Below are 24,251 nucleotides of genomic sequence, written 5' to 3'. Positions count from 1 at the left end.
TAGGATTCAAACCACACAAAAGGATCTGCTACCTACAGTTGGACCGTGTTAACCAGGCTAGCGCCAAATTATTGCCATTATACCTTATATTTTTATACCTGGGTGTGTTTGTGGAAACACAGAAATGGCTTTATTTATCCAAAATCTTGCTGAGTGACACAAATGCACTGCTTAGAAGCTTTGGCAGACAAAGAGTGCACATTCATTCCAGCAGGACTCAGGATGTGATGGCAACAACAGAGGTTGCAATGATAGTGCTAAAACTGGTTTCAAAAGGACAGTTAAAAATAATAATTTCTTTCTTGAAAGACTAACAGATGGGTTTATTAATACTTCACTTCAGTGATCTACTGGCTTCAACGTGATGCAGATTTACACTGTGAACTTTTCATTTTCCTTTCAGTATATATTTTAATTTTATGTGTTGCTGGTTACTCATTTGAGAGCTTAACAAAAAGTCTCTTAAATTTAGGTCATCTCACTTATCTATGGACACAATCAGTGCAACAGCAGTCTAAAAGAAGAATATATATATATATATATATATATATATATATATATATATATATATATATATATATATATATATATATATATATATATATATATATATATATATATATACATATATATATATATACACACACACACAGAAAAAAACATCTCTACTCTGTACATCAGCATATATATATATATATATATATATATATATATATATATATGTGTGTGTGTCTATATATAGATATATATATATATATATATATCTATATATAGATATATAGATATATATATAGATATATAGATATATATATAGATATATATATAGATATAGATATATAGACATAGATATATAGACACACACACACACACACACACACACACACACACATTTCTATGAAGAACAAAAATAAAGGATAATTGTGTTATTTGTAATTATGTGTTTAAACTGGTAATCATCGCAGTAAACACTCTGATCTTTAGACGTTTACTACAGTCATGACTGTGGTGCAGTGTGTTTTATGTTTTGAGTCACCTGTAAGGCACACACACTTTAGAGAATAGCACACAGATCAACAGATCTTCCATTTAAACCACAGCTAAAATGGGAAAAAAAAAATGCCCATCATAAAAGAAAAAGCTAATTTGGCTAACACTAAAAAGGCATAACAAAACTACAGTAAACAGTAGAGACATGAGTAGCATGATAGATGGGAGGAATGGCATCATGTTGGTTTCTATCCATATTTCAATCACACACACACAAAGATACACAGTCTAGTACATTAAAATGAATCTAATTCCCATACACTCTTTTGGTCATACAAACATAAAAATTTCACAAGAAAATAAGTGCGACTGGTTGATTTAATTGATCTAGGGTAGTTTGGCACCCTGTAAGGGACAAAAGAATGTCTGAAAATGATAATGCTATCATAACTTCCAGTTACAGGGCATGTAATGGGTCAGTTGATTCTAAGGCCAATACAATAACTTTCAGTCAACATTTTTGTTATTTGTCATTTTTAAAATCCAACTGGTGAATTTAAATAATTTAAGTTTCTGCTTTGATCAACTTTAGCTAGCTGGCTGCAATCACAGGGTAACATTTTTGTCATTTTAGGGAGCTTTGCTTTTTAAAATAGGGCTTCTTCTATAATTGGCTTTAAGCTACCACTCCCCCACATGCCCTGTGGCTGTTTGAGTCCTTGGTCAAGATGCTTTTACAGTAAGAACCGGTTTGTCCCCGACTGTCCCCACTGTAGATTCTCTGGTTTAATAAACGCAAAGATCAGGAAACTTCATCTCGTAAATAGGTACAGATCGACTCTGGCTTTGGCCATAACCTGACGAAATGGTTCCAGATGGGCTGGGTGGGGGTCTGAAGGTGGAAACAGACAGCATCATCAAAATTATGAGTCAACACAATGACGATATTCATCATTTTATTATTATTATACCTTTGATGTCATGAATGACTTATAGAGATTATTAAATAAACAAACTTTTACTTAAATATCTCGAAGCAGGGTCTCCTACCTGATTGTAATCTCAAAAATCTGGTTTAGTTTGCTCTGCAGTAGTGTGGCCTGGAAAGGACAGAATAAATGACATAAGAAAAAGCAAGACGTTGGAACAAGAAAAAAAAAAACTACTTGAAATAGAAAAAAAGCATGGATAAAAGGAAAATGTTGTACCCTGGCACCGCAGTGGGCAGCTATTTCCTCAAAAGGGGCTTTTTGGAATTTCTCCACCACTTGTCTCCTCCGCTCCCTCTCCTGCTCCTCCATACCCACACTGTCCACTAGAGGGAGGCAGAAACAATAATTACATTTCAATAATCCATGTTTCTGCAGTACACTGTACACCGAAACTGACAATGTGGATTACTGCTTAACTAATTCTTCATAGAAAAGTAATGAAAATTAAAACTCAAACAATTTCTTGTAATGAAGTCCACCAATAAAAATCAAAAGAAAGAAATTGCAGTGAAACTTTGTCAGTTTGCAATTCGTTGAATAATAAAACCATAAAAGCTATTGTTCGAGTGAACATACCGATGGCATTCTTCAGGGTTTCAAAAGTGATCTCCTCTGCTGGAGTCCTCTGAAGGGCAGAATTACATCATAAAGAAATTGGAAACTGTGAGATTCAGTATATATGGTATCATATCTCGAGAGGCACAGAGCCCCATACTTGAATTTTACACTGAAGTGCTAAACTAGTGGCGAGTAGTTTGAGCTGATATGATGATACAATTTTTGGCAATGATTTGTTCCCTTTACCTCCTCTTTCTCTGGACTGTTTCGGGACTCCACCTCAACCTGGAGCGAGACAGTCTCACCAATGCTCTTTCTCTTGGACAGACGGTCCTCATCTGGAAAAAGTAGAGCACTGTTTATTTTACGTTTTACTCAATATACTCAATACTTGCTTCCAAATTTGCAATTTGTCAGCATTTATTGAACAGTTAAAAACTAAGTAAACCCAAATCCTAAAACAGAGAGTTGTACTGCAGATGGTCCGACAAATTCTTATTGAACTGGCACCAACATCAGATTGACCCTTATGTCAACAACTCTAGTAGAATAGCCCCAAATCATAAAATATCATATTTGAAAATAGCCATACACTACAACTCAAGAGTTGTATTGTCTAAGCTGCTCACCTGTATACTGTGGGACATAAGGCGTAGCTAGTCTCTCTGTGTTATAACCGCTACCTCCAAGCACCTCGGTGATCTTTGACTGAAGGAACAACACCTCCCCTTCAACTTTCTCCAGTGAGGAAGGCAGCCTAGAATGTAAATAGGGAGAGAGGAACTATTTTGTGCAGTAGAAATGTGTAAGTTACTGTTAATTTTAAAAGTCAAATTTAATACTGGTATAGCTAAACAGAGAGATAAATGGAATGGGGATGATACGTACTTTGGATTATCAATGAAGACATCCTCAGGCAAAAGGTAAGGACTTTCTTTCTGTCTCACCTCAATGACCTAAAAGGCAGAGGAGAAAGACATTATTAGAAGACACTGTTAGTACAGATTAACAACACACACACACACACACACACACACACACACATCTATATAGATATATATCTATATATACGAAGAACCCCACGCCAAGACCTCGTGTATATGCTGGCAGAAGGCTGGCACGGTGGTGAGCTGGCAGATAAGGTTGAGGTAGGCAGCGGCGAGGGCATGAACAGCACAGCGGTTATAAACAGGCAGAGCCTCATCAGTGGACAGAGCCAGGTCCTGCAGAGAACACAATAAGACATGAGCACTGCAAAGTATACAAGTATGCAAATTAATCCTTAATATACAATATATTTTCTTAAAATGCATTGAGAAATTTTAGTTTAGATTAGGTTTTAGATTATTAATATTGTTTTTGCTGACGTGGGTTTCATGTGTACCACTTTTTCATCTTGTGTTATGTGGATTGCTTTTTTCTTCTTGTCAATTCTTTCTGAGCTTAGATAGGTGAAACATAAATTAAATTATTAGTTTTTTACAATATTAACCATTCAAGCATAATAATGTTAGCAGACAATTGTGGCTGAAGTTATGAGAGCCAAAATTCTGTTTGAATAAGGGTCTAAAATAAAACATGACTTTGTTGCATACACATTCAACCAAACCTGCAAAGCGAGGGCCAGACGAATGAGGTCCACCACCACCTCTTCATTGGCCAGTTCCACACTGAGAAGACCCAACAGAGCAAAGAGAGTCTCATAGTGCTGTCGACCACTGCTCGGCTCCTTACAGCCCAAGTAGATGTGTCGGTACAGGTGCTGGCCGTGCTGTGAGGGATGGATACACAGAGAGAATGACAAGTCAGGAAAAAGAGGGAGCAAAAGTAATGTACACCGCAAGTGTAAATGTTAATTTATCCAATAAAAGTTAAATTATCCATTTCATTATGTGTATAAAACATTTAAATAAAGAAAAATCAAATCAAGTAAACTGTGGGGACATAACACTTCTGTTTAAAAGCTAAATAAGAATGATGAAGAAGAAGCAGTTGAGTTTACAACAGATGTAGGGACAGGGTACCTTTTTCATGAATAAGTTGTCCTGTCTGGAACACTTGTCAACTTTGAGCTTGAGCACAGAGATGTCAGAGATACTGCTGCACAAAAAGAAGGGACAAATGTAACAAAGCCAAAATACAGCACTCATAGACTGAGCCCCATAATTCAGAAATCCAAATTTCCAGATCCTTTAGACACAGCCACACACCTAATTTTGGAGAACTTGGGCCTGTTGTCATGCCTGTCAATGAGACTGAGAAGGATCTGGAGCACCAGCAGTCGGACCTCTGGATCCTCGGTCAAGGAGAAGGACAGCAGTGGCTCAAGGAATGAGCTGGGCAACGCTGTCAGCATGTTGGTGGTCTGGAAACCTGCCGTCACCTGAGAGATTGATAATCACAGGTCATTCTAAGTTTGCAATATAACAATTCAAGATGAAAATGCATTTTAACTACAGTGTGGTGAGCTAGTGCCTTTCTATCACTGCCATTTTTGTCAAGTAATTCAAGTCCTGAAGGATGAAATCTAACATACAGTTATCCTCATTATTTCAGATTTCTTATATACATCTGGTGATCATAATCAGCCTGTTTATGTATGGATGTGTGTTGTGTGGTTTGCATTTGCATATTGTCATATTTTTAACCATCTCATAAATTATGTCACATTTTTAACTTTTCAGTGAAGCGGAAGACACTTTTTCACTATGTGGATAAAAAAGTTCCTTACCTAACATTTATAAAGAGCCACATTCTTTTTAAAAATTCTGTATCAAAAATTATTTAGGCATGGAGGCCCACAGTACCTGAACCAAGGACTTGAGTAACATAATCTGAATCATTCTGGTACCCTCGGCCCTAGGGAGGTAAACGCAAATTCAGATTCAAATTTAAACAGTCAGATCCCAACACATTTGCTAAGAAACCACTGCTGATATAAGGAAGAAAAACATTAAAGAATTAAACAGATTGTTTAGGACACTGCCTGGTGTAGATGGTTTAGGACACTGCCTCGTGCAGATTGTTTAGGACACTGCCTGGTGTGCCCTGGGCATCAACAATATAACTGGAACATACACTTGCATATAATATGGATTTAAGGTAACTTACCCAGAGCCTGTTGAGGGCAAAGTTGGGTAATTTCCAGGCACAGGGATCTTGCCCATGATGAAAAGCATGACCTCTGACCTCTGGTATGTTGGTAGAGTGTTGGCAAATGAACCTAAAAGACAGAGAAATACATATCAGATGGATAGAAGGACAAATTGAGAGCCAAAGAAGAAAAGAGGAAAAAACAAAGAAGATACTGCTCAAAAGAAAATGTACACACAGACAAAAGCACAAACAAAGTAAACATATGCACCACAGAGAGCTTGTGAAGCCTCCTTATTTCTCTCTTTTCCGCCCTCATACAAACCAAAACGCACAGACATATAACTGACAGACTCACCGATGGTCCTGATAACAGCCTCCTGCAGCTGCCTCTCCTCATGAGCTTTGATGATCTTGGTGCCAATGTTGGTGCTGCCGTCATATGAGCCAGTCAACTCGTAGTCCACACTCAGACGAAGCTGACGCAGAAGAGTGTTAAACACCTCCAACACTGTGGGGCCTACACACACAGCAATACAGCAAATTATGAAAAAAAAAGAGTCACAAAATGAAAGTTAACATCTGAGAAATTTTGTCAGAACCCACTTGCAACATGCCAGGCAGTACCTTAGTTTGTGTGTTTACATTGAGCTCACCTACAGAGCCACTGGCTGCAATGGCAGCTGCCTCCAGCAAAACTTCCACTATTCCAGCTCGCACTTTGGCTGAGTTCTTGCTGTTAGCATCCAAGTGGCCGAGAAGCTGCTGGATTACCAAGTGAGAGTGCTGTGACTGGAAAAAAAGAGGGAAGGAATGAAAATAATGAACCAGATTAAGAAAAGAATAATGCTGAAAATGAGACAAAGAAATGTAAGTAGTAGAAAACAGGTAAATTGCAGAAAGTAATTTAACCAGTTAGCAACCTAAAAGCTTTATAATATTCATTCTGTAAAAAACTAACCACAGCTATGAGAAGAAGCCTTTATGCCCACATGGAATAAGCAATCATCTATCATATTCTGTCCAATTTCAGTAATAAACCAGTGGGAAACCCCATCGATAGTGGAGTTTCTACTGTGTACCCCTTATTCATCTAACAAAAGCATGGCATGATGGCAACAATCACACACAATGTTTGGCAATTTCATTTAGACCTGGATATGATAGCGACAAAGAGAAAGAGAAGGTGAAAGAGATTAGAAAGAGCATATGCAAGTACAGTATCACTCACCTGGATGGAGTACATAATGATTTTGAAGCAACACACTGCAAAGGTCTTTCCCTCCCACAAAGAGTGGTTATCTAAGTGCCTGAGTGAGCAGAGACAGGAGGTGTTATTATACAGTGCTAGTACTGATGTAGAGCAACAAGCGGGGAAAGACACTACTACATCCATTAATAGTATGGATTATGTGTTTGATACATTAAAAAAAAAAAGTACACTACATAACATGTAAGTGCAAGAAGCTTATATAATTAAAACAATAGGTGTCACAATCAACATTTAAGCATCTATAAGATCCCAAAAATGCAAGAACTTAATAAAAACATGGATACGTCTATCAAACACGAACAAGGTCATTACTACTTAATAGCTGGTCAAACTGCACAATCGTTATGTATGTAGAGATGCAGTGGCAGGGACAAAGTCTCAAAAACCCTTAAAGAGTGAAAGAGCTGATCTCACACAGTAATAGCAAGACAAACTGAAGGGGAAATTGAGAAACAATTTTGAAATAGGAAAAATAAATTTAATATATAACTGCACCAGTAAATGGTAAATAGAGTTGCATCAAGAGAAATATTTAAAAATCATTAATGGATCAATACCAGGCACTTTTCATCATAATACACATAATTCATTGTTTTCCTTGCTGAATTTATATGTTTTTATCCAGACCCACTTTAAAAATTTAATTCATGAGACTTTAATTCTAAAAAATTATTAACCTAAAAATCTGTTCATTTGTTGCAGGCTAAGGGATCTAGCTGAACTCCTGCAAGCACATTATACATGTATAAATGCTGGTCAACAAAATGAATATCTCTGTTTCACTGCCCCAATTTGAGCCTGTTACTTGATAATACAGTATGAAGCAGGAGTGATAAATAATCCATGGTTAATATGTTTAGGGCTCAGTAAAATAAAGGGAAATGAGCACATACAATTAACAGGATGAAACAGATAAAACAGTACAGGTGAACTGATTTAAATGAGAAGGAAAGGAAAAAAAACATCACAAAATTATATGAGAAGCTTTAAAACAACAGAGCAGCATAAGCATTATCTTGTCAGAAAGGATCTATAACTGTAATAATGACAGAACTTAAACCACAGACATAAATAAAATGCAACGATATGCAATTTAAATCTCAAATCTGTAAATAATGCGTTTACATGTAGTCAGAAACAATTATGCAACCTTGTATTGACCTTGTCATGCCCAGTTGGGCCAATGTCAGTAAAGATGCAAATGCAACAAAACAAAACCCTGAGGCATGTCCTTTTTCAGTAAGTCAAAATTAAATAAATAAAAACAACCCCTCTCTTAAAAAATGCATTAAAGAAAGTAGCAAATAGAGAGAATAAATCTGGGCAGCCTCACATCAACACGGGTGTGACGGCATTCTTGATGTTGCCATAGGCGGCTCGCCCCAACAGCTCCCTAAAGCAGCGCTCCGTCAGCTCCACCGGGCTTTCCTTCTCCTTCTCCGTTGCCTGCAGCGGAGATGGGGAGCGGCTGGTAGGGAGCGATGCAGGTGAGAAAGCAAAAAAGAGGCAGAGGAGGGGAAGGAGCAGGGAGAAAGCAAGAAGAGGGAGGGAAAGTCGAGTTGGGAGGGGGAAGGGGAGAGGGTGAATAAGTGAGAGAGAGAGGGTGAGAAAAGGAAAGAGTTTGGAATCACTTAGATTCAGTCACACTAACATTTTCACAAAAACATCTTCTAGGCTGCTGTGTCACTGCCACCTTAATTCCTAAGGTGACTTTACCCTCTGCAGCATGTCTGCACCACAAAGTAAGTGACTGCTTCGGCTGACGTGTGTGTGTGTGTGTGCGGGCATTCACATTAGGTCCAGGCTTTCTTTATTTCCATGCATTGTTAAAACCCCCTTCATGAGTAGCTTCGGGTATTTCATCTTTCCTGCACTGATGGGATGAAATAAATGTGACTTCCTGCCTTTAAACTGTTTTTCTAACTGCAATGGAAGGGAATGGAAAACAACTAAATAAAGAAAAATACACTACTAATATAATGGCCTAAGTTCAATGGCATAAAAATCAAACAACTTTCTAAGCTGTAATCTCTGCTCTCTGTCCTAATGAAAAGGCCATTTTAAACACCTGCAAAGGCCTTCACGCTGAGCTCGCACTGCACAGTTCTGTCGAATTATTTGTAAACTCACAAGAAACCATATGGTATGTGGAAAAATCAGTATCTAAAAACCTAAACCTAACCTAAAGCCTCATTTCTTCTTTAATCAAACAATCTGCAATCGACATTTTTAATTTGAGGATCATTTCAAATAAAATATTTTCTGCCAAGGAAATGTGTGGAAAACTGGAAAGACTGCTTCAAGGACATAAAATCTACACCTCACTAACGCCCAATCACTGATGGTACTTGTTCTTAAAGCTCCAGACACAAACTCGACAGAAATAAGTCTCAACTATCAGAAGCTAAAACTATGCTTCCAGTTGATCTTTATATGAACTTGGTCATGTGCGTAGGGATTAATGTAGAATAAATGCACCATCTGCGAGTTTAATTAAACTCTGTACTGAATGCTGTGGATTTATGGGCTGGTAAAGACTGGCTAAACTCAGTGTGAGAGGAGATTGAGGAGGCACAGCAGGGACAGCCCTCAAAACACACAGAGAGCAGAGGGAAGCTTAAAGGGAAATGTGTTTCTCTGTTGGGCTGTTTTAGTCTCCTTCTGTCCATCTGTCTATGTTGTTCAACAACTTCACTGTTCTCATGACATTGCTTTCTATTATTCACCCTCCACCCAGTCCTTCAACCTTCTTCCTTCTGCCCTCCTCCTCCCCAAGATATCGTCACTGACGTCAAAGGGAATTTCAGTATGTGAAATAGTTACAAGAAGGGCTACCTTTCACTCACAGTCTACCTTTCATTGCTTCCGAAGCTTTCATTCTCCAGCCACTGTAATATTTCTGCTCATGCTTTTACCATTTTGTACTGACCCCTTTAACCTTGATATTTTCTCCCATCCCCTGCTGTTTTTGTCCTTGAATGTTGCAGGTGGGCAAACAGATGCTCATAATGGCAGCAGAGCTGTCGGTGGGCTCATTCAGTGATGACAATGATGATGAATGACGGGGTGATGGCTGCCTAGACTGACAGGACAAATATCGCCTAACGTAAGACAAACAGCACCAGTTGGGTACAGCGCTATGTCTGTGTAACAGAGTCATGCCAGGTCAACACTGACCCATTCTGGGTCCTTAACTTTCACATCACATGTTGGCAAACACGCTAATTGCTTGTGATGAGTATGTGTGTAGACTTGATAACGTGGTGGCAATATAATCCTGCTTTGAATTGAAAACAGAATATTTTTAAGTAGGTAAAAAAAATGCTTACAGTATTTTAGTTTTATTAGGTGAACCTAGCTAAAGCTACCACTGCAGTAGCCCTATCTGAACAGTGTCAGAGAATTACTGATACAACTTTATGGTGATTTTCTCACATCAGCCTGACTGTTGTATTAGGTATAATTAATAAACTGGAAGTGTTAATAGCAGATTGTAAATCATGTTAAACATGGAAAACATTATATCCATCCACCCATTAACAGCTTTTAGAACAGTTTAATCTTCTGGTTCTGGTCAATTTTCTACTTTACGTGCAAAACATTTAAATTAATTGCAAATATACAAGCCATATGTAGAAAATATAAAGCCCAAAGATTGTCGTGATTAAGGCTAAAACAGGCACTATAAAATCCTGTACATATTACCATATACATTTGGTATCCAGTCAGTTGTCATTGTCCTTGTATCACCAACCTCTCTGAATGTTCTCCACTCTGCAGGTTGAAAAGCAGAGAGGGAACGATTTTGTCCATGTGCTGAGGGTCCCAGATGTTGGCCTGAAGTTCATCATTTACGGTCTTTCTCACCACACCCTGCAGACCCCTAATACCTGCCATGCGGATCCTGGTGGAAACAATGAAAGAAACAGACAGCAGAAATCATATGACTGGTTTACACTAAATGGAAGACTATATTTAGGAAGTCTTATTTTCGTCAGTTTTTTTTTTCTCTCAAGTGTTTGACTTTTTTTTTTAAGGTGATCTCATTTTGTTTCAGTAGATGACAAAAATAACAACAAAATCACTTCAAAAAGATTTCACTTTAAGAAGATTTAGAAGAAAGGTCTAGGGGCAGTAATAGTCTAAATGGAGCTTTCAGCTTCTGAAGTATTCTAAAAATAGCATTTAATAATTCTGCCTGTAACGCAATCAAGCATCTGTCCACTCACTTAGTGCGGATGTCAGGGTCCTCGAAGCTAGAGTGGCACATCTCACTGAAGCGTGACACAAAAAAGTCATAACTGCGGTGGTATGATGGTGTATCCTCTTCTATGTTGGCAAACTTTACAAACTGGGAAGGCAGAAAAATACTTTTTTTTATTAAACACTATAAGAATAATTAAAAACCTTTTAATGAAATGAGCCTACAGTAAATCCTCAGTGAATATCTCACAAAGTGAAGTCAAACTGTAGCGCTATAACATCTCATTAAGAGTAAAAAGCATAGGGAAGAGGGGGGCTCTCCCACTGGGCTAGAAAATGTCAGCATTTAAGCATGCTGACATTTAGCTTCACACCAAACTACAATTAATAAATTATTCACTAGATATCTTTTGAATCATGACAGAAAGGAAACTACCTTAAATAATAATGAAATGAGGAACATGAAGTAAAGTAAGAACTCCTTTATTTAAAAATAAATAATAAACTGCTGGATTCATGCAGTACCTAAAAAGAGTATGGTTTATGAAGAAAACGTACTTTTAAAAGAAGCCCTGAGGGATCCATTTCGTGTACACAAAGCAAATTAAATGAAGTGAACCAATAACTGCTCCTGTGTAGCTGTTCAGCAGTAAATTTCTATAGTAGTTTATACCTGGAAGCTGCCCAGTATTAGTTAGAGGTCTTGATGTATCAAGTATGTGTCAGCAGAAACAGACCACTGTATCTCCTAAAAGCTTTAAGAAAAGGATCTAAAACTATGGGCGATAGAGAGCTAAGATTATATTTATAATCCAAAAGCTAAAACAGGAGAAATGAACCCCTGCCTCAAGTCTTTTCCATTACAGATAAATCCCTAAAAAGTAACACCAAGTTCACACAAGTATTGATTCAGGTACTGATGGGTGGGCTCTGCTGTATAAGTCAGCGAAACAGAGCGTGAGAAAACCTGGCCATGCGCAAATTATGAGATAAATGTTCCTATATAGTGAAGCTTGGGGTTTCATACGCCCTGTGTGTGTGTGTGTATTAAGACTGAAAGATTCCAGCAAAATTAATCCCAATCAACATCCTCACAATGTCTACCAACAGGCATTCAGAAAGCTATTAGGCTTTAAATTCGCAGAATTCCTCTACTATTGATGGTGGTAAACAGCACTACAGTGCACAATTAATTATGCAGTACTGAGGTGTGTGTCTGTGTACAAATGTATCATAATATGGCCCTACGTTTGTCTTGAATACACACTCATGAATATGTGCAAGAAAGATTGATAGCAGGAAGATTATGAGAAAAGCTGGTGTGTCTCAAGGATCTGTGGAGATCTGGTCTTTAGCTAATCTGATTTCCTTTAGATGTTCTCTGCTGACCTAGTCAGTGCTGATAGCTTCTTCCCACATCAGAGGATACCCATAACTCAAGCTCTGTCTGCCCACCACTTTCTTACAGAGCTCTGATCTTACTCGAAATGCTAATGCAATATTCCTCCCTAGGTTTATAACTCTTGCTTTGTGCCACCATATTGGGAAAGCAATACCTCAAAATTCACTGAAATAGGTAAATAAAACATAACGTTAAACTAAGTAAACTAAAAAAAAATTAAAAAAAATAGTAATGTAGATTCAGCTGAAATGGAAAATGTTTATTGTAAACAAGAAATTTCCTATTGTAATTGTTTCATAGCTGCAAACATATGAACTCTTTAAACTAAAACTAAAAATCCTGGATACTCACAGAGTTGGTTCCTAGGATCTGCAGGCTGGGTTTGTCCGACTCTAGCAGTTTGCGCACCATTTTAAGAAAGCTCTCCACAAACAGGTTGATGCTCTGACAGTGACACGCCATGAGAAGCTGGTCCAGGGCTTCCATGGCTATGCACACATACCTGATGAGTAAGAAAAGCCACAGGAGGGATTTCTGTATTAGAGCATTGTGCCTATAGGCAAATATAAGCTATAGATGCATCTCGTCTATGAACAATTAAATAAATGCATATACAAAATGGCAAATTGGAGTTTACCAGAAGTCAGAAAGCTCTGCCAGACAAACTCTGGAGTCTTGCATATTGCACAGATTTCAGACAGACACTGCCAAGTGTAAATGTAATCAGTACAGGCTGTTTATATTGGCAAGAATCGTTGCAGTGCACCAAATTCACGAGTCATGAAAAACAACAACTTCTTTGGCATATAAAGTAAGTACAGACTGCACACAAACATCTGATCAAAACCCACCATGTTGTTTTTGTTAAAACAGACTGACCTCCCTTTCTGTCTATTCAGCTGTACTTGCATGGAGTGCTTGATAAACAATCAAAGTCAAAGGTCAAGAACACATGCTTTAGAAGATATGATGGTAAGATTTTACTGGTCTTTCTCACAATTACATGTGGGGTACACATGCTTGTAGGATATTCTTATAAGACAGTCCAAAAAGCACAACCTATTTGATGGACTGTCAGTGTAAATCCCAGTTGAAAAACTATTATTGAATGCAGTCCACACTTTTCTTCATTGCAAACTAATAATGATAGTCGATTTGTGGAAAACAATAAATAATACACAAAACGTGTAAAACATTTGAGCGACCATTGACTGGTAATACTCACCCATATCTGTGTCGGGCCACATCCCTTGACAGTCTCTCAGATAGGTAGGCTCCGATACGGTCAAGCTTCTCTGGAGCTGACAGGGCATAGAATGTCAGCTTCTCCATGTTGGCCTTCACCAACCCATCCTAACAGGGTATCAGAGGGAGAGTTTCAGGTTTAAGGATCTCATTCACACATTTCTTAGCAAATGCAACTGTGGGTGTACTGTAGTGTTTACTCTAGAAGAGTAAAACTACGGTGTTACACTCCTACTTTCTGTCCTTAACCTGCTTTACTGCACTTCATATTGGACAGTGGGAGGGGAGAGCTAAAAACATCCAGTCCATTGAAATCCTTTCACATTCAGACAAGAAGAGAACCTTGCAGTCAATGAGGTATCACTCCCAAAAATAAATAGGAAATCACTTTAAAACCTAAATACACTGGTAGGAATGATGACAGACTATAGATAATATGATATTTTCAGTTGTGAAAAATTGCGTAATGTGTCATTAGTGCACCTGTGATGACATCAGCACAGGATCATGACTCTCTCTCTGAAACTTCTCGTGGCTGGAACTCTGAATCAATCACAGTCTGAAATGCAGCTGACTGAAAAAAAACCCTCTAGCTACATTTACATGTTGTCATTTAGCAGACGCTTTTATCCAAAGGGAACTACAAGTGAGGCACATTTATTAAGTAAATGTTCCTCAAATGTCTTCATTATTTCCAACCCTCTGGAAAAGCATTAGTTACAGTTGCAGACACAACAGCTTACACTCAAACTTACACATTATTTTGGGAGCACACTCTCACACACAACTAGGAATTAGGGTTACCTGTCAGATCTGTGGCCAAAACTGCAATGTCCTGGGAATATCAGTTCTGGACACAGATCTGAAAGCTAAACTGGGTTACTGCAGCAGCATAGAGTAACTTATTCAAAGCTTCCTTTGCGGTGGTCTAATCTCCACCTTCTCCACCTAAATAAATTCTCTTTATTAATCATTTGTATCAAATCTCAATCAGAGGGGGAAAAAATTACAAACATTAGATCTTTGGTTTAAAACCAAAATTTCTTCCCACCTTTTCTTCACTTATCCTAAATAAAACACTGTATTTATATTAACCTAATGATGGACTACAGCCAACTCCAGTAAAGCACATTTTTGAGCACATTGTTTAGATGCTCAGTTTCAGGTGACTCGAGGACAGTTATAAAAGACATAACAAAAGAAACAGAAACTGACTGCTTCTCACCTCTGGGTCTTCTGGGAAGATGTTGTCTACCAGTCTCTTGTATCGAGGCCTGAGTGCCCCGCAACAACCACAAACACCTGAAGTGAAGGGGGAGGGAGGAAGGAGAAAAACAAAAGGAAGATGTTCAATTAGATTTGTACATAGAAATGCAATAAAAATTACCTTTTTTCTTGTCCCTCTTCTGTTGCACTGTCTGTGTAAGTCTGGGTAAATGAACAAGAACACAGAACCAAAGCAATGTTTTGTGTCTAGCATTCATGTCTTCCAAAGGTAATGTCAGAGACATGGAATGGTAGGTAAAGTAAATCATTCTTTATTGTCACTAAACACTGGGACATTAATCAGTAACTTATGATACATGTATATAACTTTAAAGACAGCAACAAATAACTTCACATTAACATAGTTTATATACTTTATACTCTTTATATACTTATACCCGTTTGCCAGTTAACCTGTTTTCAAATGCTTTGTGGTTTACAGCTCTTTCTTTTTCAGGCTTTTGTTGCCCTTGTTCCAACTTTTTTGGGATGTGCCTCTGCCACCAAATTTAAAATGAGCTAATTCTTTCCATAAAAATTGTAAAATTTCTGTTTCAACATCTGACATGTTGTTTATGTTCAATTGTGAATGAAATATGGGTTAATGAGATGTGCAAATCACTGCATTCTGATTTTATATATTATCTTTACATAAAAATAAAAGAATACTAATGCTATGCCATCAAGCAGTGACAGTTATATAGTCACTATTATTGATGGGCTTCATTCATTTAGCTCACTTGAATATAAATACAATACATTTTATTAGGTACAGCTGTTTCTAGCTTACTGTAAGTACAACGGTCAGGTTAAGTGCAGAGCAGGAAGAATTCACATGGGAGGGCGTGCATAAAGTCACAGACTTTATTTTCCCTCCACACACGCCACAGTAGGTAAGTGAAGGCACTTACATGACAAAAAAAGACATTTGAGATTGGACGCATATAGAAAAACAAAATATAGAATTTTTTCATCACAACAATGCTACTTCAGAAATTACACACACACACACACACACTCAGTGCAAAAACGTCAGCCTGGAACAGAATCGTGAAACAAACAGAGCACCACTTCCCCCCCCCCAAGACATAGCATTAGGAGAAAGCTGGGAGCTGGAGAGAGCTGGATTCTGATTGGTTGAGGGTATTCAGCAGTGGTGAGTCATAAGGGGATGGGGAGAAAAAAAAGCATTTAAAAAGGGGATAACCTGAATAAAAAAAACACCTAAATAAAGTGTTTAACCCTTCATACAGATCTCCATTGCACCATTATATTCTTGGGTCAAAAATACCCATCCCAACAGTGGGTCATGGTATTGTTACTTTTAGTTAGACCAATACAAATCAATTTGCTAAGAAACAGATTATCCTTCCTCTCCCCCAATGTTATTTTACTTCATTCCATTTTCCTAAAGAAAAAAGATTTAACTGCTGTTAAAAAGATATCATTTAATGGGGCACTAAAACATGCTGACCAGACACTGACAAGATTTCTAGCTGCCCAACTTCCACACATTACATTTTACTGGATACACTGACTGTCCCTTTAATTGTGGCACTAGGACAATATATGTTTGGTATTGTCATCTGGAGGAGTTTTTCTGCTATAAGCAGAGAAATATTTTCATATAGGGAAGTCAGAGGGAAGTTTAAAAGCATTCATGTTAATTTACACCCTTTAACTAAAGCCACAGAAAGCAAGTTGAGAATTGTTGAAGTTACTTTTTACCTTCTTTACACATTCGTCGAGCTTCTCGGTAAGGACACCATCCTTTAAACCAAAAAATAAAATAAAATAAAATAAGAACTGTGTCCCTAAATAAATCAAATTCCCTCTTCCAGGCTATATTCAATTATTCCCAAGAATTGTGGTATGTTAGCAGTGACTTGCACCTGGGAGCAGGAGAGGCACCATAGAAAAGATGTCCTTGAAAAGCCATATTAGTACTTAGTACTTTCAAGCTGAAATCTGCACTAGGAACTTGAATGGTGTTCAGGTTCATATATGACAGCTGCATTTCTATTCGTAGTTGTGATCCTCTTTCTTCCATCACTTCAAAACACTAATAAGGCCTTTGCATCTCTTCTTCCATCCTGCACACATCCAACTTCCCTCTACCCCCTTCTCACACTCTAGCTGTATTGGCCCAGGGCCTGAGTGTAGGAGTCATCAATGAATTAATGAAAATGTAGCAGGTCTCAAGTGAAATGAAGAAAGGATGGAGGAGAAAGAAAGAGACATGGGGGAGAAAGAAAAAGGCAAAGATTCAAGAGTGATGGAGATGGACTGTGATGCACTGTGTGAGTCACAGATTATTGCTGTTATTGCCTCTTCTCTGTCCAGTACAAATCTGTCCTGTACTGTCAGCAACAGGGAAAGACACTTTGGGCACGAGATATATTTTTCATAGGAAATTCGTTTGTAGTACCATGTAGTACCATCCTCAATAACATTTAATAACTCAGTGAATCAAGCAGTTACATGTTATTTCATGCTTGTGTGGTGCCCTGTACACATGTGCATTTTCATTGCAAGTTATATTCATTTGTGATATACTATATCTGGCAGCCAAATAGAATAATACACATGAATTGTACTTGTGAAATAAAGCATATTTAGTTTAAAGAAGAAAATTAATTTCTACATGTAAAGTAACCAAGCAAAAAGGGCAGATAATGTTTAATTGTGGTGCATCTTGGCTTAAAGCACGTTCCTGAAACTTGTGCTCTAGTACCAGAAACAGAAATTACTTCAGTTGCCTCACTGGAGCATTTTTCCGAGTTGTGTTGGTGGAAAAAAAAACTGTTTTGTGTCTCTGGTGTTAGTAATGGTTGGTTAATGTGTAAGAGCTATGAGAGTGCAACAAGGTGGGTGGACAATAATTTGGATGACAGCGGTGAAAAGCACACATACCAGGGGGGTCTCACGACATCCACCCACTCTGCATGGCAAGCTGACAACACATTGAGGGGCTGGACATAGAGCTCCTCCACACTTTCATACACGCTAGCACCTAAACCCACACAGTAAACATGATAACACACACTTTGAGAAGTGTTTAACCAAGGAACAATGAATTACTGGTTGTTTGTAGATAGAACAAGATAATGAGAACGCGATATCTCGGAATCCTGGTGAACCAAAGTTGGTGAATTCTGTCTGTGAAATATCTGTTTCACCGGCTGGAAGCTAAACACCTCTCAAATCATCCCAACAAGGATGCAGCCAATCACAATGCTATTTTTGTCTTTGTAACAATGGACTGGTACATTAACAGATTACGCTCTCCATTTCCCACAGGATATCAGCTTAATGTTTCCACATTAGGGTGAGAGAGGGGAGAAAACTGTGGTGAGGAAAACAGGGGCAAACACATTTACCTAGCGCTAAAAACATGTTTGTACATAACTAAAAAATCTCTACACCTTACAAAAACAGCTTTAGTGTGCTAGGACTAATACTAGGACAAGGGAACACCCCGGAGAAAAGTTAGACCTCACCACAATATACTGTATAACATTGCATCAATGTCTAAAATGAAAGGGCTGAATCTAAAAGAGTATAATAGTAAAACTCTTTGTAAAACACACACACACACACACACACTAACACGACAGAAGTGGGACATGAAGGGCAGTGCATCTTGCAGTGTCCTGTCTGCACCTGCTGTTCCAAAGCTGCTCTGTTGTACCCACCATCATGTGGCTGACAAGAAAGAGTAAATATAGTCCTAAAGCCCCGCAAAGAGAATACTGAACACTTTTTTATCTGTGTGAGTTTAAGGCTGGACTGTCAAGACACAGTTAGACCTCACCTTTATCTGGGGTCATGCAAAACACTGATTTTACAAGCCACATTCACAAACACATACAAATATACTTAAGCAAGCAGAGTATGCATTTTGTAACTCACTTCAACCATATTTTAATCAATGTATGTATACCTGTTTTTCCATAATGCTTTCAAAGGATGTTGCCCTTTAGGGGTGTTATTACATAAGAGGGAGGGGGAGAGACATCAATTCCTGCTATTTTTACATTAAAAATGTCATCTTTAAACAGTAGATTCATGCTGTGAAATGCCAGCATGGAGCATAATCTACAAACTCAGAAAAGCAACCAGAACAGAGGTGCGGATGATGTAAGAAAACAAAAAATAATGAGCGAGGCTCGTGGAACAGCTACCTCAATGTGCGCTGTAACTCAGTAAGTTTTGAAAGATGTACAGCATCTGAGGGGAGGAGATGAGTGGCACCAAAAAAAGGCTAATGGCATTGGGTAGAAACGTGACGTTTTGTTAGAATGACAGCTATTAACTTCAGTGCAAACATAACCACAATGTCAATTTATCCCCATCTTCTCTGTCACGACGAGCCCTACCTACTGGAAACGTAGCTAGGCTACTGACACGCATCCACACTGCTTAAACATCTTGCAGAGGCATATGCATAGCATATAATTGTCTTTTCGTGTACCCTGAGTCACATTCAAAGCATGCATTTCTGAGCGTAGGAGGCAGAAACTGGTAAAATGACAGCAACAAACTGATGTACAGAGCCAGCTGACCACAAATCCCCAGCATACGAGGCCAATCCTATACACTATGAACACAGTCAAGCAGACAGTGAAACTGGCCAATAAGGGACTCAAGCCTAGAGCCCTGTTTCCATACAGTAGCTCACCAATGCCCAGTACAGTGAACTGAGTATGATCATTCAGTGCAGTGTCTGTCCTTGTAAGTGATTAGCCTACTAACCAAAGCCTTTTCTTCCCAACAGTCTACAGACGCATGCCTACATGTTTAAGTAGAGCTAATCAATAAACCATATATCCTACCAGCACACCACAGCTACAGTAAATGGTATAATTTCCCCGAAGGCATCTGCTCATATTCTCTACATTTTACAGAAAGCAGCAAAATGCTACATTTCCTGTTATCTACACGTATTACTTAAAAGAATAAACACAAAAACTATTACAGGTTATCAAGATAATTAAACAGTTGCAGTGTAAGGCTAACAAAATCTCAGACACATACAACAGTTACCTTAATATTTTACAAGAGAAAGATAGCTTACCAACCCCAATATTAACAAAAAGAAACAATACAAAAAATATATATTTTACCAAAAATAAACATCTTCGCTCCTTCTCAGCTAAAAGCGTAATCTAACCTTGTGAGAGATCAAGTTCCCATAATATGCTTTAAGGAGACAATACACTGGAGTGAAATCCACAGTCTTTAACAAGTAAGCAAAAAGGAAATGTGTTTGTAGAATGTAGGAAAACTGGCTGAACCACGTTTGCTTGACATTACTCACACGCTTACACAGATGAGAACACACACCCAAATACACAACAGAAGAATGACTTTAATTCTTACCGTACATCAATCCTGATGTTAGAGTCTCTCACTAAAGATGCTGTTTTTTCACCCCCAATGCACTTCAGTCGCTCATGCAGACACGCTGCTGTGCCAAGAGGCACTGAAAATGGACAGAAACCCACACAGCGCTCACTCTGGGATAAATGTCTGCACGTGTTCTTAGAGCTAAAACTCATATGAATGCGCACCGTGATTGGTGCAAAGCGTCGCTCGATGCAATAAATGTCACACGCGCATGCACATATGCGCACACACAGGCAAACACGCACACACACACGCAGAGGCAAATATACATTTATCCATGCACAAAAAGGGGCTAAAGGAAACGTCAGAGAGACGTGTGCCGGGATGACCTTGGATTCTCCTGTTTGTCTTTTGCAACAGTGCTTTTTCTTAAATGCTACTGCAGATTTTACATGCTGTCTCATACACAAACACAACCAACCTCACTTCTAATTATTTCTCTCAGTTGCAGAGAGAGAAGCAGAAACAGAGAAATGTGCACCCGAGGGAAAGAAAGGGAGAAGACCTCCCACCCACGCAATCTCCGCTCTCCCTTTCTCCACCTCCTGTCAGCATCACTCTTTCCCTCCTCTCCATCATTCATCTACCCCATCCTTCTGCATTACTGCTGCTTCCTTTAGTGTTTTTATTCCATGCTTATACTACTTTCAGCCACAGTTTCCGTTATTTAGCGACAGTGCCTGTTTGGAACCTCAAATATGCCAGCAATCCTTTTTTCTGTACAGTAACCATTGTGGAAAATGTGTGAATATATAAACTCTGTATTAGTATTTCTTTCTTTTGAAAGCAGCACAACTAAAAAACTGTGAAATGCCATCTTTTGAAATATGTCAGAGTTTACTCATTCTGTACCAGGTTTAATTTTCTATAGACTACCATTCAGCAGCTGACCCATATCTCTTAGATGACAGAAATCCTCACTTACAGTACACAATGTACGTTGCATGTAATGTAAAGTATTAATACACCACACAAGCAAAATTTTCAAATCAATTCATGCTTTTATCTACATTACCACACAGCCATAGCTAGAACAGACATAAAATCTGATGTAGTTTACAATACTGACTCTTATGCAAATATTTCCAACAAAACCAGAAACCCTAAAGTGCTTGTGGAGGAATTAGAGATTGTATTAAAATGCTCTCTGCTAGTGAACCCACAACAACAAAAACACATTTATCTCAATCTGAACATTTAAACATTTATCAGCTGCCAATGTGTGGAACTTTACTCTGCAATAAGAGTGGCACTTTCATCCACTGCATTTCACAACAGCTTGGATCAGCTTTAGTCAAAATACTTCATATAAAAATGAGACATTTACTTTACACTTAGATATATGGCTTATGTTTTTTCCCCCACTTGTTGGATGTACAGGGCCACTTGTGTGATTTCACTTTGCCTGAGTAATGCGCATAATGCAATTATGCATATCCAAGCTTTGTGTCCCTTGTTATTGCATGCTGGTAGTTCTGAAAACCATAACCTGTAGAACTACTGTAAATCTACAATTGTATTAAATCAGTTAAGATTTAAGCTGAAAGCAGTATAATATATTATATATTTTCTTTTATTTAGTCAACACTGTTGTGTTGTGTTGAGCAAGTTGTGACTACAGATCACAAATAGTGTAGCAGTGATTTGTAGTCACATTTAGTGGTGGCACAACATCCTCAAAAAACTATGCAATGAGCTGGCAGTTCACAGCAACTTAAAAATGAGTAGCTTTTATTTGCAATATAACACATTGTTGTCTGACATCCTGGAACATTATGGAGGCAAGTCTTCAGTGAAATAATCCTCTCTTACAATGTGACTTAGAAACCGAGAAGCAGCCAGAGACAGAACAGAGAAGGTGCTGTTGTCACTTACCCTTGCCAACGCGATGGTCCAGAAGGGTACGACAGTCCAGTGCCAGCCTCTGAGAGGCCGGTGCATCAGGCGCAGGCAAGGGCATGGCAGGCAAACAAACACACAACAGCCCACAAGCACGCAAACACACTCAGGCACACACTATTCCTTTCACAGAAACCAAAACACTCCTAACTAAAGTCAAAATCAATCAAATCAAGACTACAAGCATCAGACCTAAAATCCTTAATTGCTGAGAAATATTTTTGTAAAATAAATTTGAAATGCCTACCAATAATACCAAACAATTTAATTAAAGTCAGTTTCACGGTTCCTTACCTGATAAAATAAACGCAGAAATCTACTCACTTACATGCATCCGTAACTGCCTGGTTTGACTGTAATAAAACACTAAACCCTCGCACATGTAAACATACAAGCTTGTCTTCATTCAAATGTGAACAGAAAAGCCAACTGCAAGTTCTGTGGAAAGTATACACCAGAACAAACTCAAAAGTTCACTCAAGATCCCTGCTGTACCCAACTTGTATGCCCCTGTCTTACTTCTTAGAAATGTAGGTTAGTACATCCGCAGGTTGCCTGTATTAAAGACGAGATTAGCGATGAGTCCTTCAACAGCAGCTCTGCTCTGTGCGTGTGTCTTCCTATCTCATTAATAAACATCTCACTGACACAATGGGCCTCACTCTCTATTATAAGTCTCTCTCTGGGCAAGAGACAGAGACCAGAGGGCGGAGAGAGGCAGGGGAACAGTGAAGCAGCTATTCAGTCAGCGGTCTTGGGGTTTAGGGAATGTGGCCATCGGCGGATGCCAACCCAGGCAAAAAAAGTCTGGTGAGTGATTTCTGTGCAAATTCTTACATCACACACTTGCAAGAACAGCTTAATTACACACATACACACATACATACATACATATATGACAAGCTATTCTCACAAAGCAATTCCACAATCAGCAGTTATTTGCTGCATATTTGTATTAGGCAGCTTATACTTCTAAATTCTTAAAAGAGCATTTTTCCGCCCGCAACTATATTGCCGATGTGTCTTTTATAGACGCTCCTTAAACAGGTGTCCAATAAGTGGGGGGTTATCACCTGTCATGCTGTTTGTTGGCCAGGAGGCGGCGTTGTTCTAAAAGGTTCACAGTAGCAGGGAGATGAGCAGCACTTCAGCACCAAGCGGAGTCTCCACCGGCGGTTCGATAGTCAGGAAAATCGCTGGTTTGTCTTTGGCCTGTGGAAATTAGGATAGCCAAATTAGCCGATGCGCTACTAAATAAAGCTGATAGCTGGACATATATGAGCCTATCAGATTGTGGGAAACAGGTGTTAAGGTTGAGCCTGAAAAGATGAATTGTGAACCGTCTCTGACATCCTACCCGCACATCATTCCCAAGTGTTAACAGCTGCAGTAAATGAATTTAGCATTAGCAATGCTAGCTGTAGTCAACCAGTTTTTATTTAACTTTGTATTCTGCTAATTAAACGTTTCGCTATTTGTCCGTGATGTCGAAGGGGTATAGACACAAAGATCCAGCCGCCGAATCTAACAAGACTAACTAATATCAACGAAATACAGACATGTCTGTATTGACTTAAGCTAAGCTATTATATGCTGCTGGCTAACGATGCTAACGATCGCTAGCTAACTTCTTGACTTGCCCGGCTCCGCCCGTTTGAATACGAATTATCAGTGTCACCACCCATTACTTACCATGAAGTGAAGAAAAATAAAATCACTTAAAATCTGTTGCATACGGGCTGTTAACGCCAGGCACAGTTTAGCGAAACTAGGGCACCAAACATATGGTTCAAGTGGTGTCAGAGCCACCAGCTGACAGTGGGGAGCTAGCGTTAATATGTGACAGCCCACCACTGCAGAGTAACCTTAGGTAATGGAGCAAGAGCCCGTTTAAACAGATGCTGTCCAGACACGCGTTACCGTT

General features: G+C 38.7%; 1 protein-coding gene across 5 annotated transcripts; it reads right to left on the bottom strand.

Annotated features, from left to right (window-relative positions):
• Positions 1-850: 850 nt before the first annotated feature.
• LOC137102493 (protein EFR3 homolog B) lies at positions 851-24,161 on the bottom strand. 5 transcript variants are annotated; one of them, XM_067482087.1, is made up of 24 exons: positions 24,020-24,161; positions 23,401-23,539; positions 14,979-15,055; positions 13,734-13,861; positions 12,860-13,010; positions 11,133-11,254; positions 10,658-10,807; positions 8,237-8,371; positions 6,862-6,940; positions 6,287-6,422; positions 5,989-6,150; positions 5,649-5,760; positions 5,345-5,396; positions 4,748-4,920; positions 4,562-4,637; positions 4,147-4,308; positions 3,629-3,760; positions 3,426-3,493; positions 3,167-3,294; positions 2,784-2,875; positions 2,556-2,604; positions 2,196-2,302; positions 2,038-2,087; positions 852-1,879 (listed from the first exon to the last, which is right to left on the bottom strand). In XM_067482087.1, the coding sequence occupies exons 2-24, from the start codon at positions 23,405-23,407 to the stop codon at positions 1,774-1,776; spliced, it is 2,454 nt and encodes an 817-aa protein (XP_067338188.1). In that variant the 5' UTR covers positions 23,408-23,539; positions 24,020-24,161; the 3' UTR covers positions 852-1,773. The 5 variants fall into 5 exon arrangements, with proteins under 5 accessions (XP_067338187.1, XP_067338188.1, XP_067338189.1 ...); XM_067482088.1 differs by lacking the exon at positions 24,020-24,161 and adding an exon at positions 23,685-23,954; XM_067482086.1 differs by lacking the exons at positions 23,401-23,539; positions 24,020-24,161 and adding an exon at positions 22,304-22,966 and having other exon boundaries at positions 851-1,879; positions 4,562-4,634.
• Positions 24,162-24,251: the final 90 nt, after the last annotated feature.

This window comes from Channa argus, chromosome 17, assembly GCF_033026475.1.
Source record: "Channa argus isolate prfri chromosome 17, Channa argus male v1.0, whole genome shotgun sequence".
In the NCBI taxonomy this organism is placed as follows: Eukaryota; Metazoa; Chordata; class Actinopteri; order Anabantiformes; family Channidae; genus Channa; species Channa argus.
The sequence above is the reverse complement of the archived record's forward strand: the minus strand, read 5'-3'. Positions and strand labels throughout refer to the sequence as shown.